This window comes from Neolamprologus brichardi, chromosome 11 (assembly GCF_056152115.1).
Source record: "Neolamprologus brichardi isolate AB-2024 chromosome 11, ASM5615211v1, whole genome shotgun sequence".
In the NCBI taxonomy this organism is placed as follows: Eukaryota; Metazoa; Chordata; class Actinopteri; order Cichliformes; family Cichlidae; genus Neolamprologus; species Neolamprologus brichardi.
Genome location: NC_142114.1, coordinates 7,058,202 through 7,071,803, shown reverse-complemented (window position 1 = coordinate 7,071,803; position 13,602 = coordinate 7,058,202). Strand labels below are relative to the sequence as shown.

The following is a 13,602-nucleotide window of genomic DNA, read 5'->3' as shown; positions in this document are numbered from 1 at the left end:
ACATCTGTTCCAGCTGTAGCAGAAACGGGAACCACAACACAGCTGGAGCTCGGTTGTTGCCTACAGGAAGTGAAGTTGCGAAGCACCAAATGCCTGCAAGGTTTTAAATCAGTGCAAGTGTACACTTTAGCACCTAGTTTTAACTGACACATCAGCCTAAAGAATTGTCAGATTTACTACAACCATGTTATCTATCTAGAAAATGTTAATCTGTGTTTAAATGTTTCTCTCGCTCTCTTTTTTTTTTTCCCAAGTCCCTGCATGATGTCTCGTCCTTTTACTCTAAGCTCCTGCTTTGTTGATGGCCATATTTGTTTACAGAAAGGTTGCTACGTTGTCTAGAGATAGCTTTATCAGTGCTATGGAAATACCACATTATCATTCTCAGAGAGTATTCATCGCCAGTAGCAACAAAATAAGTATAACTATAAATTAATCAGAAGTCCAGCCCAGCGTCAGCAGCGGTTCTCATCCATGCGCATGTCTATGCATCTATCCTTCCGCTCTCATCTGCCCTCTCTTGTTAATTAGTACGATGGGTCTTAAAACCTCTTGCCAGTCCATTCCCCTTTTGTCCTAGTCTGTTGCATGGCTGAGTTGAAGGCCTTATTATTTCCTCACAAAGGGAGCCTGGTGAACGGACATTAACTCCCGATTCAAACCAAATCCACCACCATCCCAATTAGTAAGATTATAGCTGTCACAGTGCATGCCGAGTCAGCCTGCCTCACCTAACCAGAGGAGACTAATGAAGTACCGACAGCTGCTGTGAGCCATATATACACACCCACACACACATAAAGAGACACATACGCACGACATTGGCATGCGCGATATGCATGCATATTCTGAACTTGCATGCAGAGATGAGAACAAGTACAAGCACTCATATGTATGCTGTAATGGCACACATATATATGGAATGACATACACATTCATGGCCAAACACAAACTTATCTTCTCCAGCCGTGGGCCCTTGACCTGACAAATGCAGTTTGTGCACATTTGAGCAGTGGGATGTGTGTAGAAGATATGAGCTTCGTGTTTGTGCAGCGAGGCTTTGTCAACAAGTCCAGTATTACTGCAGCTGTTTGCTGCTGTGTAAACGGAGAACAGCTGCAATCAAGCAGGCAGTGATCCACGGGGTGTGTGCACAGCTCAAGGAACAGGATCTTAAAGCCAATAAATATAAATCCATCAGAGAGATCATCTATCTGTCTATCTATCCTTCTATCAATTTAAATGTCTGTTTCTATAAATCTGCATCTCTCTGTTTGTTATTCCTCTGAAGCCAAACATTTGACTTTTTTTTCTATCTTCAACTCCTTTCTGTGAGAGAATGGAGCAGCAGCAACAATAGAAGTTGGTTCTATGTGTGCTTCTTTCCTTTGGTCTGATGGATGTCTCTAGTGAATACAAAACTACCCCACCAAAGACTCCATCCTAAAAAATGCACCACTCAGCTAGGCTTGCTCTTCATCGCAACGTAAAATCTTCAGCAGTGATGTCACTGCCCTGATTCCATACCTGGCATCTCTCTCTCATTTCCGATGGCTTAGAAGGAGAACACGTCCTATTTCTGTCAGCCGACAGAGACAAGACTAATGGAAACATAAAGGGAATTAGTGAGAGAGACAGCAACTTTTTTTATGATTTAATTCACTGACATGCATGATAGGTGGTGTGAGGTGGTGACACTGAAAGTACTGTATGTTCCTCCACAGAACAAAGGACAGAAGGTATATTTCAAGATAATGAAAAAGCATTTATCTCTAGAGGTCAAACGGTATTCATCATTTCACATAGCCACAGCTGGTTGCCTTTTAATGCTAGCTCTGCTGATTTTATGGACAGAAAGCTCCTGGTGTCAAAACTATGAGAAGTATTGGTCCTCCAGGCTGTTGGCATGGTGACAACTGCTCATCGGTGCATTGTATGTTTTACGACTGGTTCCTGGAAGACTCAGGCGTTATCCAGTTTGACTCAAAGCCCTCCTTGTATTGTCTTCTGTCTCGCAGACAGGAACATTGTGTTGCAATTCACTGCCGTACAAACTTAAAAGGATCCGTCTGAGAACGTACACACAGTCCGTGAGGTGGATGGCATCTTCGCCGTCTTATTTTCATTGCTCAATGTCTGTTTTATCTCTCATTGCAGGTGACTCAACGGGCACCTGTGGGGATCCAGGCACACCTGCCCATGCCAGCAGGGAGGCAGGGAACTTCAAAGTGCGCAGCAAAGTGCGCTTTACCTGCGCAGTGGGACATACACTGTATGGCTCAGCAGAGAGGATCTGCTTCCCCAATGGGACCTGGTCTGGCAAACAGCCGTTCTGCAAACGTAAGAGAAACCTTTAAAATATCGCTTTGATGTTATGTAGGAAACACGCTGGAGTCAAACTGAGAGCTAACACACAAATATTTCTTTACACAAAGGCACACATTTAAGCTCCTACAGATACAGAGAGAGCTGCGTGGTTCCATGAGGCCACGTACTGAATCCCGATAGTTTCTTGTCTTTCTGGTAGAAAGAAAAGAAACATGCGGCGCTGAATATTACCAGATATCTGGTTTGAAGGGCTTTTCTTTTTGAAGCGATCAGACTTTATCTGCTTTAAACCTTATTTGGATTATACTGTAGGGTTATCCAGACAAAGTTCTTGAACCTCTGCTTTATGTTAAAGGGGCACTCCACCACATAAAGTTGGGTTTGGTTGTTGCAGGAAGCAGTAATCAACTGATGAAAAGGACTGTCTCTTTGGAGAGAGTCTCAAGTTTTAATATACAACTCATTTTACCAAAAAAGACGTGAAATAACCCTTGGGCTTACGATTTAAAAGACAATGGTTGCATTATGGGAAGGACTGAAGCTTAAAGTTAGAAGAGAACTTCAGAAGTCTTTCAAAGTTTCTAAAAGTATAGTACAAATTGCTGTAAAGCCACTTTAAGCATTGTGCAAATGCAAAATAAAGAATCAGCATCGGTTGTGGTATCCACAGTTTTCAAACAGGACGTGGCCTTTGCTTAAACACACAATGTATGCAACATATTGGCTGCATTCTAGCACATACAAAAAGCTCGCAAACGCAGCACTGCAGCAGATGGATAAATAGCTCTCTGCTGCAGTCTGGTATTTTCTGCCAGCACATGGTGCTGTGACTAGCTTCCAGATTGCAGCCGAAAAATTCATTAATTCTAGACACCTAAAGCCAAGTTCCTTTTGGATTGTGATAAATGAATCATTGTGGATTTTGAAGATATTAGTTCACAGAATGCCAGCTCTACATCTTGCATAAATTAGCCCCAGGGGTCAACCGGATATTGATGCAAATGTTTGACTGCTTCTCCTCTCCTCAGCTTACTGTCCACCAGCTTGGATGAGTGCCAGTGTCATTTTTAATATAATCAGCAAATGCACAGGTCCTCTGAACTACTCTGCCTTTCATTCCATCTCCTGACTTTCTTTCTTTTCCCCCCTTTCTCTAGCGTTCATTTCTCCAACACAGGCCCCTCCTCTTCTGATTTCTTTCGGTCTTAATCTCGTTGTCTAGCCATCTTCTCATCCCTATCTGCCATCTAACCCTCTTCCCTCTCATTCCCTCACTTTGTGTTCAACCTTTTCCTCCCTCTCTTTATTACCAAGCGTCTCTTTTCCACTAGCTTTTTATCTGTCCATCTCCCAGCTGAACTCCTGATTTAAAGATTACTTTAACTATCTATTCAACCGTCGGGAGTCAGGGAGGGGGACAGGAATTCACTGGAGCCTGAATGTGTTTCTGTGCTGTCTGCTTGTGATCTAAAACCCTGTCTCATGTTAAAGTCCATCCATTCATTATCCACAACCCCTTTACAGTCTCTGGAAAAACAGTCAGTGTGGATATTCAACATGATATACATCTCACGTTGCCATGAGGGTCTGTTTTGTGTGTCTGTCATCGTGTCGATCTTGAATTATTAAAAAGAGGTGAGAAAAGAGGCTGCCGCACTTGATTTTTGGTAAATACACACAACAGCACAGTAAATACATTCTGTGGCTATATGTGCGCACGCATGTGTGTGTGTGCATTTGGAGAACAGAGCTGTGAGCATGCTGGCAGTTGGTATGTTGGTATGTGGCTGAGTGATGCGTTTGCACCTCAGTGAGTTTCTGCGTATGCACACATGTTAATTGAGAAATCACCACCACGCTTGCAACACGTCTGTCTCTTACTAGAATCACTATTTCACATTTTCCAGGCAATTAGGTGATTGAGAGAGCAGATCACTTTTGTAATTAGACATGATTTGAAGCAGAAGAAAAACACATGAAACAAACTGTCCTCTCTACTCTTTAGTGAAAAAAATGAGCAGATTTCAAAAACACTGAAAGGAATTCCTGAGTGGGGGGGAAAAAATCCCAATCCCCGGTGCTTTTCTACCACACTGGAAAAATCTTTTCTCCCTATCATAGGATTGCTCAGCCACATTTCAGCTTTATTATCATTATAAGTGCGCCCTGAGTCCTTAGCTGTAACTGTTCACATTACCCCCTCGCTTTTAGACAGCACTGCCATCACCATAGATGTACTGTAGGACTTGACAATACACAAACTGCACTTTATTTACTGATGACTCATCAATACTGCGATAAGGTTTTGTGTACCACTGCATCAGTTCTGCTAATTAGCCTCTCTTAATAAAGCTCTATAGATTAGTTGTTCTTTACTGCATGTTTCACAGCTTCTCTAAAAAACAAAAAAACAAGCAGCAGTGCTTTCTTACGTCCCGTAATGGGAGGCACAAAGACATAATGAGGAACACAAGCCAAGGATTTCAGTCTGCCCTTTGCAGACTATTCCACCTGAGAGTTAATCAGACACAAGTCAAGAAACTGCAAACATACAGCAGGTCAAAGGCAAAACAGCAATTATTCCATAAATAAATATTTATATTCACAGTATCGTGCGTGAATATGTCCTTTCACAGCCATTTAATCCCCTCGGGACCTTCAGAAGTCATCTTGAAGCCACCTTCGGGGCTTCTAACCCACTGATATGGAAAATAGAAAATCCATTACTATTTTACACCTCTGACCTTCACATCCTGTTTTTTCTCCCCTGTATTGCAGCGGTACAGTGCGGGAATCCAGGTACCCCGGCTCACGGTCGTATTTCCCGTTTGGATGGCACAACCTTCTCCCACTCTATCGTGTATTCGTGTATGGAAGGATATTTCCTCACTGGTTCGCCTACACGCCAGTGTCTGGCAAATGGCACATGGTCTGGCACAGCTCCAAACTGCACAAGTGAGTTTTGCACACACAGACGCATGAAAGGAGGATGTAGTTGTGTCTCGTAGTCATGGTGAATTTCTTTAAAAGGCCGCTCCGCTGCACAGCGTTCACACTTTCATTATAAAATGAGAAGAAGAGCAGCTGTGTCAGTAGTCACTGTTAAAGGCTATGCCGTGATCGGTGTCTGATCAATAAGATGTGGTCAGGCATAGTCCAGATTCTGTCACTGCGGTGAACAGGGAACACACATCTTAGGGATTTCAGTGTTGCTTCGTTAATCACATTTAGTTCAGTCACACTTAAGTCTGGCAGTCGTTGAATTTGTTACTCAAGAACTAGAACACACGCGCACACAAAGAAAAAGTTAGAAAATAGGACAAGAACGATTAGGCACTCCTCTGGGTGTGATGGGTAAACACAAATTGAATGTGGAAAAGGATGATCAGCACAATAATGCACAGCGAATGTACTGTTAGCATAGCAGATTGAATCAGCAGCCAGTCTCGTTCTTTATATAATGTATGATCAAGTTGAACACGATGGACATTGAACGTGATGTTGTGCTCTCTTTCATCTGAAATCACGTGCGCTGGCAGCGGTGCGGAAATATATGATATCGATTAAGACAAATCTCTTTGAGCCTGTTCGCCCAGCGAAGCATCAAAGATGTCAGGCAGTTTTTATTGTCTGGATCTTGGCAAATGAGCCTCAGAGTAATTAAGAAGTATTCCAATCTATATTCAGTTTGCATCAGGATGACTTTGAAACAAAATTACACATTGTTCGTCTCTCTGAAAGTCCCCATATTCTCTCTTCCTTATTCTTTTTGCTTGTTATTGAATGACAAGGAAAAGATAAATGGTGTGGACGTAATTTTCAATTCTGGATTGAAATGGGTCTCTGGCGAGATATGCACAGGGAAGGAGTGAAGAGAGAGAACGACTGGGGAAAAGAAATGGGTTTGAATAATAATGATCAAACGTGCAGTAAAGCAGAGGAGCTTTCTTAGCTCTTTTTCCCACTTTGGAGCGTGCTCATCCCCAAACTTCTCTTTTGTACTATCCCTTCACATTAAAGTTTAGTGGTCAGTTCAGGGACATCAACACTTAGGATGCCAGGATTGGCTCACTGTGCCTTCATTAAGGAGGCAATCATTTTCACGGTTCATGGGTAATCGATCATGTAGGTTACCAGATCAAAGTCACACAACACTCTCAAGGGGAGAGAGAAAAGTTTGAACTTTATTTTTTCTCCCCAGAAACTCTTAGCGGATGATACATGAAATTTATAGAGCATGTTCAGAAATTAGCAAATGAGATGAAGTGTATTAAGGAAAGAGAGTTGCTCAGTGAATTGTGAACTAAAACCATAAAAGCACTTTGTCAAATAAATGGCGAACAGGGATTTTTTTTTAAAGTGCGAATATTTGCCGTTTAATACACTCTAATTCAGTTGATTTCTCTGCTATCATCATATTTTCGCTTCTCTTGTCAGTGCGTTTCTCTGTCAGTTTAAGTGTAGTATTGGATTCCCCAAGTGGTGCAGAGGGATTACTGTACATGAAGGCATTTCTGAAGCGATCTGTTTCTTCAAATTGGAGTTCTTTTTTCCTAAGTAGCTAAAAAATACTAAGTAATTGGTCGACTCACATTGCTTTAGAAAAAGAAAATCAGTGATATAGCATCATGTGTCACTTCTTGGTCTTCTTCTACTACTTCTTCTTTCGGCTGCTCCCTTTAGGGGTCACCACAGTGTATCACCTGCTTCCATCTCAGCCTGTCCTCCTTGTAGAAAATGAGTATATGTTACTAACATTCCCAAAGTATATCACAGTACAGAAAACTGTATTAAACTTTCAAGAAGCAAGAAAAAAAATGTTAATGATGATTTACTGGAAGCAGCTTATTGACTTAATTTCTCACAGCAAGTAAGTGCACCGAAAGAAGCTGCATAGTTAAATTGTTGAAGTCGGCAGCCTGCAGCTGTTGTGCACTGTGCTTAACTTGAGTTTTCACTTCCCATAGATAGACATGCATAATTAAAGATTTACAACTGTATAAACACATTTTTTCCTCTTTCTTTCTTTCTTCTGGAAAGATGACTTTTCCACCTCCTCACAAGAGGGTCACTTGACACCGGCTAAAATCTTTATGAGCTGTCCTTGATTTATGCCAGCTGCTTCTGACATGGGTTTGAAGAGATGTGCCATGCTTAATTGAAGATAATGTGTAATTTTGGTGGCTTCAAATGAACTGTGCATATAAAATGTGGCAACACAAAATATGCAGTGAACATTCATATATACTGTGCATAATCTTAGTACAGATTCAGAAGCCCAGGTGTAAGCATATGTCACATATGCTTACACCTGGGCTTCTGAAACCATGGCTTTCACATGCTGCGTCACGCAGCATGTGAAAGCCATGGTTTCTTGTTTTTGTTGCCTGAAATTTGTAGAATAAAATGCAAAAAACAGGTTTTATTTATCATTCTTTGTCAATGACTTGAAGATGTCAAACTGTGTCTGTTCTTTGAGTTATTGTGATTCAGTAACAATGCAGATAGATAAATACTCACTCGTACAGATACAGCCACTTATAATGGCCACCTTATCATTGACGGTATTGTGATGTGTGGAATTCTGGCCGATTGCCGGGTGATGGGTGCTTGTAATGATATCTCCCGCCTGTGACGTGGATGATACAACCATGAGTAGTAATGCCCCTAAGTAGCATTTAGGAAAACCAGTGGTAATATCTTGTGTAACCACCAGGGGGAGCAGTGTTTAGCCGCATTCCTTTAGAGCACAGGTGTCCAACTCCAGGCCTCAAGGGCCGGTGTCCCTGCAGATTTTAGATGTGTCGTTGGTCCAACATAGCTGATTTAAATGGCTAAACGACCTCCTCAACATGTCTTGAAGCTCTCCAGAAACCTGGTAATGAACTAATCATTTGATTCAGGTGTGTTGACCCAGGGTGAGATCTAAAACCTGCAGGACACCGGCCCTCGAGGCCTGGAGTTCGACACCCCTGCTTTAGAGGCTTGTTGCGCTATTTATTTATACCATTAAAATTTGCTCAGGGCTTCTTTAATTTTGACACTATCAGCCTTTCTATAAAATACTGATATAGATGTATGTTTGCAGCAAATAAAATATGGGTTGTGTACACCGAACAAGCTGGACAGATTATTGCTGACTTGTGTTTCTGAACATGAAAGCATAAAATGATTATTTCATTGCATTGCTAATGGTCTTATACAAAATGCAAATTTTAAATTGAAATTTGAACTCACTGCGATTGCGCTACAATATGTTTAAGTGTGTGTATTTCTGTCAGAAATATTTGGCACTTTTCTCTGAATATTTTTGATAATTAATGAGGTCAGTGAAACACTGAGTGTAGGAGTGAACCACAAAGATTTGGCACTGTGTTTAAAACTATTGGTAATTCTCGCCAGTTACGCTTTCCAAATGAATTAACAGTCATAGCATATGCATGCTTTCTCAAGTTGTCTGCTGCTAATCTTGGCCTATCACCTTTGCGATTTACTTTAATACTCTAGTTTAAAAATTTTGTGCTCTGAATGGGACACTCCAAGTCCAACAACTGGTACATGTCCTGCAAATAAATGTCCAACAGGCAGCATCATATGAGCCCTCAACCTGGATGTAGAGAATAAACCACCCAAAATTCATGGAAAAGAATCACCTGGATCCTGATGATAAATAAATAAATAAATAAATACACAGTTTGAAAAGAAGAACTTGTAAAAATATGTTATGCAGTAAATTGCCGGGCGTGAACCACCTGCATTTTTTTTAACTATCCTTCCATGCTCTGTGCATCTCTGATAAATCGCTGCAGTAATTTTAAGGGTAACTTTTACAGACAGCGGATTCCTTTGTCACAATAAGGTGATCGTTCAAACAGCTCTCTCACCCCCCCACCCCCCTTCAGAAGGCCAATGACTTCCAAACTCTGGCCAAATATCCGCTGTAGGCCATCTGTGATTTTAACACATATAAAAAGTATTCCAGGAATCACTGACAGCAGGTATTTACGCAAAACTGGTACAAAAACAATCATTTTCTTTGTATTTTCCTGAACCAGCCCCCCAAAAATGTAGCCCAAACAGCTGATAAGTTACACACCCTCTGCAGTTGAGTAAAGGGGCATGTTTATAGTGGAAAGTAGACGCTCCCCAGGAGAAGAAAGGGTGGATGCCTAGCTTCTGACATTCAGCTGAGAGCTCGCTGTGAGTTAACAGTCAGCCGGCTGACCTCTGGTTGAAAGCGGCAGTTTTCAGTGGCTATATCTGCAGCATGTATTTTAAAGTATATTAAATAGTAAATATCTAACTAATAATTTATTTGACATTAATTGCGAGAGGTTGATAAATCTTACTGGTAAATACTAAACTTTATTTAATAAATAAAAGCAGCAGCACTCTTGACATTGGGAATGGCTGGTGTAAGCCTATCTGAAGTTGAGTATTTTTCACATTTCCTGTCAAATATCACACAGGCAAATTTTTGTTCAGACAGTCAATATTACCAGAAAATGAACCTTACATGCTTTGGTGAGCCCCAGATGTTATCTTTCCTCCACAATGCACCACAGAGAAGCTTGTCCTCGTAGTGTAATTACTACATTATTACATGAGTAGTTAAATATCATAGGGCTAAATTCCTAGAATTCGAAACATGGTTTACGTTATCTGACTTGGACTGGAAGTTGATAACAAGTTTAATATTTCTAAGTAGTAAGTTACTGTGTGCAGAGCCACAGAACCACTTTGGGTGAGGAATATTATGACAACTGCACATTAAACATCAAATGTATCAGTACCAGCTCCACTGCAGTCTATTCTTTGTCAGATTATGATATTTGGGGCAGGAATCTGTAAGAAGGATGCAGTACAGCATAGCTTCAGTTAACAGGAAAGGCACACAACAAATGACTATACATGCCAAACAAGCATAAAGGGTGCTGTTGTGGTTTTATGTTAATTTTCAAAATAAATGAGACTAGATTCATCACATAGTGACATCAGTTTCAATCTCGTAAAATGAAGAATCCAGCTTTTCCCGTGTGCTCTGTCAGAATACAAAGCTGGTTTTACCCGGCAAGGAAAAATATCTCCAAGTGTTGAATTCCTTGGCAATAACCAAAAATAAACAAACAGAAATTAATTTAAGGGAGGAGGCGTTAGCAGTGACAGCCATATGCATCAAACTGACTTCTTACATTAAGGTGAACAAGTCAGGAAAGATTTTGTAATAAGTATGCACAAATTAGAGCCTCCAAGATGAAACGAGGGCTATGGAAAAGCAATCAAATAAAGGCTGGCAACTATAATTTCATCAGCGGTAGCACTGGGTTAAGACCTGACAACATACTGGGCCAACACTCAGCCATCTGTTTACTTTGGAGAAATTGTGCCATGAAAAGAAGCCAAGAGTAAGCATATGAAAAGAAGAGGCTGCACAAAATACATTATTATTATTTTTATTAGTTCCTCTGCTGATTTAGACAAATTATATAACCAGAGTGGCGTAATCTAGAATGGAGAAGTGCAAGTAAACATTACGATTACTGTTAGTAGTATTATGACAATGTAGGTGTCACTTAGTCTTATGTCATGTGCACAGCAAACTGGCAATGTGGCTATTCCTTATTTTCACATAACATTATGTCAGATGCCTGGAAATCATTTTTAGTTATGTTAATGCCTCGAATACTTAAGAGGCCAACAAATACTGTGTTCCTTAGATGGCATCTAAAAGAGCTGCTTTATAAAATGATGATTCATTGTTACTTTATTACTGTCCACCTATCATTTATTGTACTGTACACTTGTATGTTGCTTTCAGTTACAAAATTATGACATTCAGACTAAAACCTCAGTGTATCTAAAAGTATGTCACTATATTCTCAGCTCTCAGCTCCCATTCAGAACATGCCATATGAGATGGATTTTATCCAACGGAAGTAGCTTTCTTTTTAAAAACTTAAGGATTGTAATGAAATAAACTAAATCTCAGTTTTCTGAAAAGTCCAAGTAAGCAACTTTTGTTACAAACATAAATTCACATAAATGGTGGCTGTAGGCACCTTTTAGCTTGTGAAGCTGACTCTTAAAGCCCAAAGGTGGGGATTCTGACTTCCACTATCTTGATATTTTGTAGCAGAATGCAACAAGTAAAGAGCTGGATGCAGAAACCGAGGGAAATGGTATACACCTTTCCACTCAGTGTTGACCAGTTCAGATACCTAACCTGTTTTACCTTCCTTTTTGATTGCAAATGGGAAAATATTTTACAAAATAAATGTTGTATGAAATGTGACTTAAAACTATAATTATGACCAAAAACACTCCAGGGAAGTGTTTACTGAGGTCATAGTTCAAGAGAACAGTGCTGTCTTTTTCCTTTGGGATAGATAAGTCACCCCATGCTCTCCATTAGAAAGAAAGCAAATTCAAAGTGTTCACTGGCTTCACTATTCAGATCCAGAAGCCACGCTGGTAGCCTCATCGATTACAAAAACCAGCTGAAATACAAACAACATAGAAGAAAAGTACTTTTACGTATCTGTAAAACTGCAGCCAAGCTAGTTTTTCCAGTAATTCTTTACAGATAAATGTCCCTCAGAGGTGAATAAATTGCTACTCTCTCATGTCCAACAGCTCATTACAGACCTGCCAAATCACGCAAAAGGCAATACCCTGATCAGGCATACTTAAGTTGAACCAACGTTGCTTCTGGCAATTCACAACTGCACAGAACAATTTGATTCATACGAGTGAAAGAATACTCAGAACCAATTAACATTTACCAGTCACGAACATATAACTACCGACTAGCTGGTGGCAAACACGCGGCGTTAAGTTTTTTGTGTTTTTTTTGCAGACATCTCCTGTTCTTGTCACTGTCTTGGGTATGAATTATGGGTCGAGGTGTAGCAATGATCATCATGCACAGCTGTAAATGTCACAGATATTTCAGTCATTTGATAAAATATTAGTATGACCGCTGTGTCATTATTAAACCTGAAAAGATTAATCCTAACCATGATGAAGTACACAGTGATGTCGCAGTGGCACAAATAAATGCAAGATTAGGAAAAGAACCAATGATTAATGATACAAAGGAAGACTAAATATAGAAATGTTGCTTTATGTTTCATGTTGAAGTTCACTACACACCATTTAGGATGATTTCTGATGCAGCGCTTATTTTTTACTACCGATGGCAGTGATCACCTGTGGCAATCCCGGTATCCCAGCAAATGGACTCAGGTTTGGCGACGACACCACAGTGGGCCTGAATGTGACGTTCATGTGCCAACTGGGGTATGTGATGGTGGGAGGGGACAACACTTTCGCCAGGACCTGCACCAGCAATGGGACGTGGAGTGGAACCATGCCAGCATGTCAAGGCAAGTACCTCCCACAGATACGCATTTCTCCTACACTGTATCAAAGACTTGCTGCGGTGGACGTTCAACCTTGATAACCATCAGACAGCGTTGTAACAACCTTGGCATGCCAGCACACTGTCACGCACAATCTAAAGTATATGCTTACATCCAGAGATCTAATGAGATTAGCAAGAAAGGTGACACAGGCTTCCTGTGTAGTCAGATACTACCATATACTCCTCACTTAAGCGCACTGATAATGCAAATGGCAATGACACTGAAAGACATAAACCTATTTGCATAATAAGGTGCATATATTTGAAACGTACACATCCACAAGCGCGCACATAGAAATAAAGCCATTTTAAAGCCGTGTTTCTCAAAATATCACCCGTTTAATGCAAAAATCTTGCTACTTTTTATGCTTCACTGCCTATGGCCACATTCTCAGCTGGATTTAAAAAAAAATCTATATATCTCTATCTATGATGATTTCATCCCCCAGTCTAAAATTGCACCTGTGAATGCAAAGAGCCGATGCTAAAGGTTCTCTGACACCTGGTGATGGATGGCTAATAAGTCCTCTCCATCACCACAAGGATACCTCTAATTGTACCCCAACAGTTAATCACTGGAGTCCTCTCCCTGAAGTTTGTGCCCATTCTACTCTATGATTAACATCAAAGTTGGAAAATCCAGGAAGAGGACTTAGCTGTTGTACGCCCATCAGCGATACATCACTCCGTGATTTATGACACCTGAGTGGAGGCATAGATTAGCATTTCTGCGCTTGACACTCAAAAGTAAGTATTGCAGGGAAGATTAACTTGTGCAGCGAACAGCTCAAGAATACACCAGGAAGGGGAAGAGCCCACGAGGCTAATAGGGGCTCATTGTTGCTAAGGAA

At 40.7% G+C, this 13,602-nt stretch overlaps 1 protein-coding gene across 4 annotated transcripts in view; it reads left to right on the top strand.

The window, feature by feature from the left end:
- LOC102799137 (CUB and sushi domain-containing protein 3-like) overlaps nt 1-13,602 on the top strand; it is a 238,547-nt gene that overhangs the window by 199,640 nt on the left and 25,305 nt on the right. For all 4 annotated transcript variants that reach the window (XM_087848045.1, XM_087848043.1, XM_087848044.1 and 1 more), the window contains 3 exons: nt 2,158-2,340; nt 5,107-5,283; nt 12,531-12,713. In XM_087848045.1, coding sequence (XP_087704171.1) covers nt 2,158-2,340; nt 5,107-5,283; nt 12,531-12,713 — 543 coding nt within the window. The remainder of the gene's footprint in view (nt 1-2,157; nt 2,341-5,106; nt 5,284-12,530; nt 12,714-13,602) is intronic.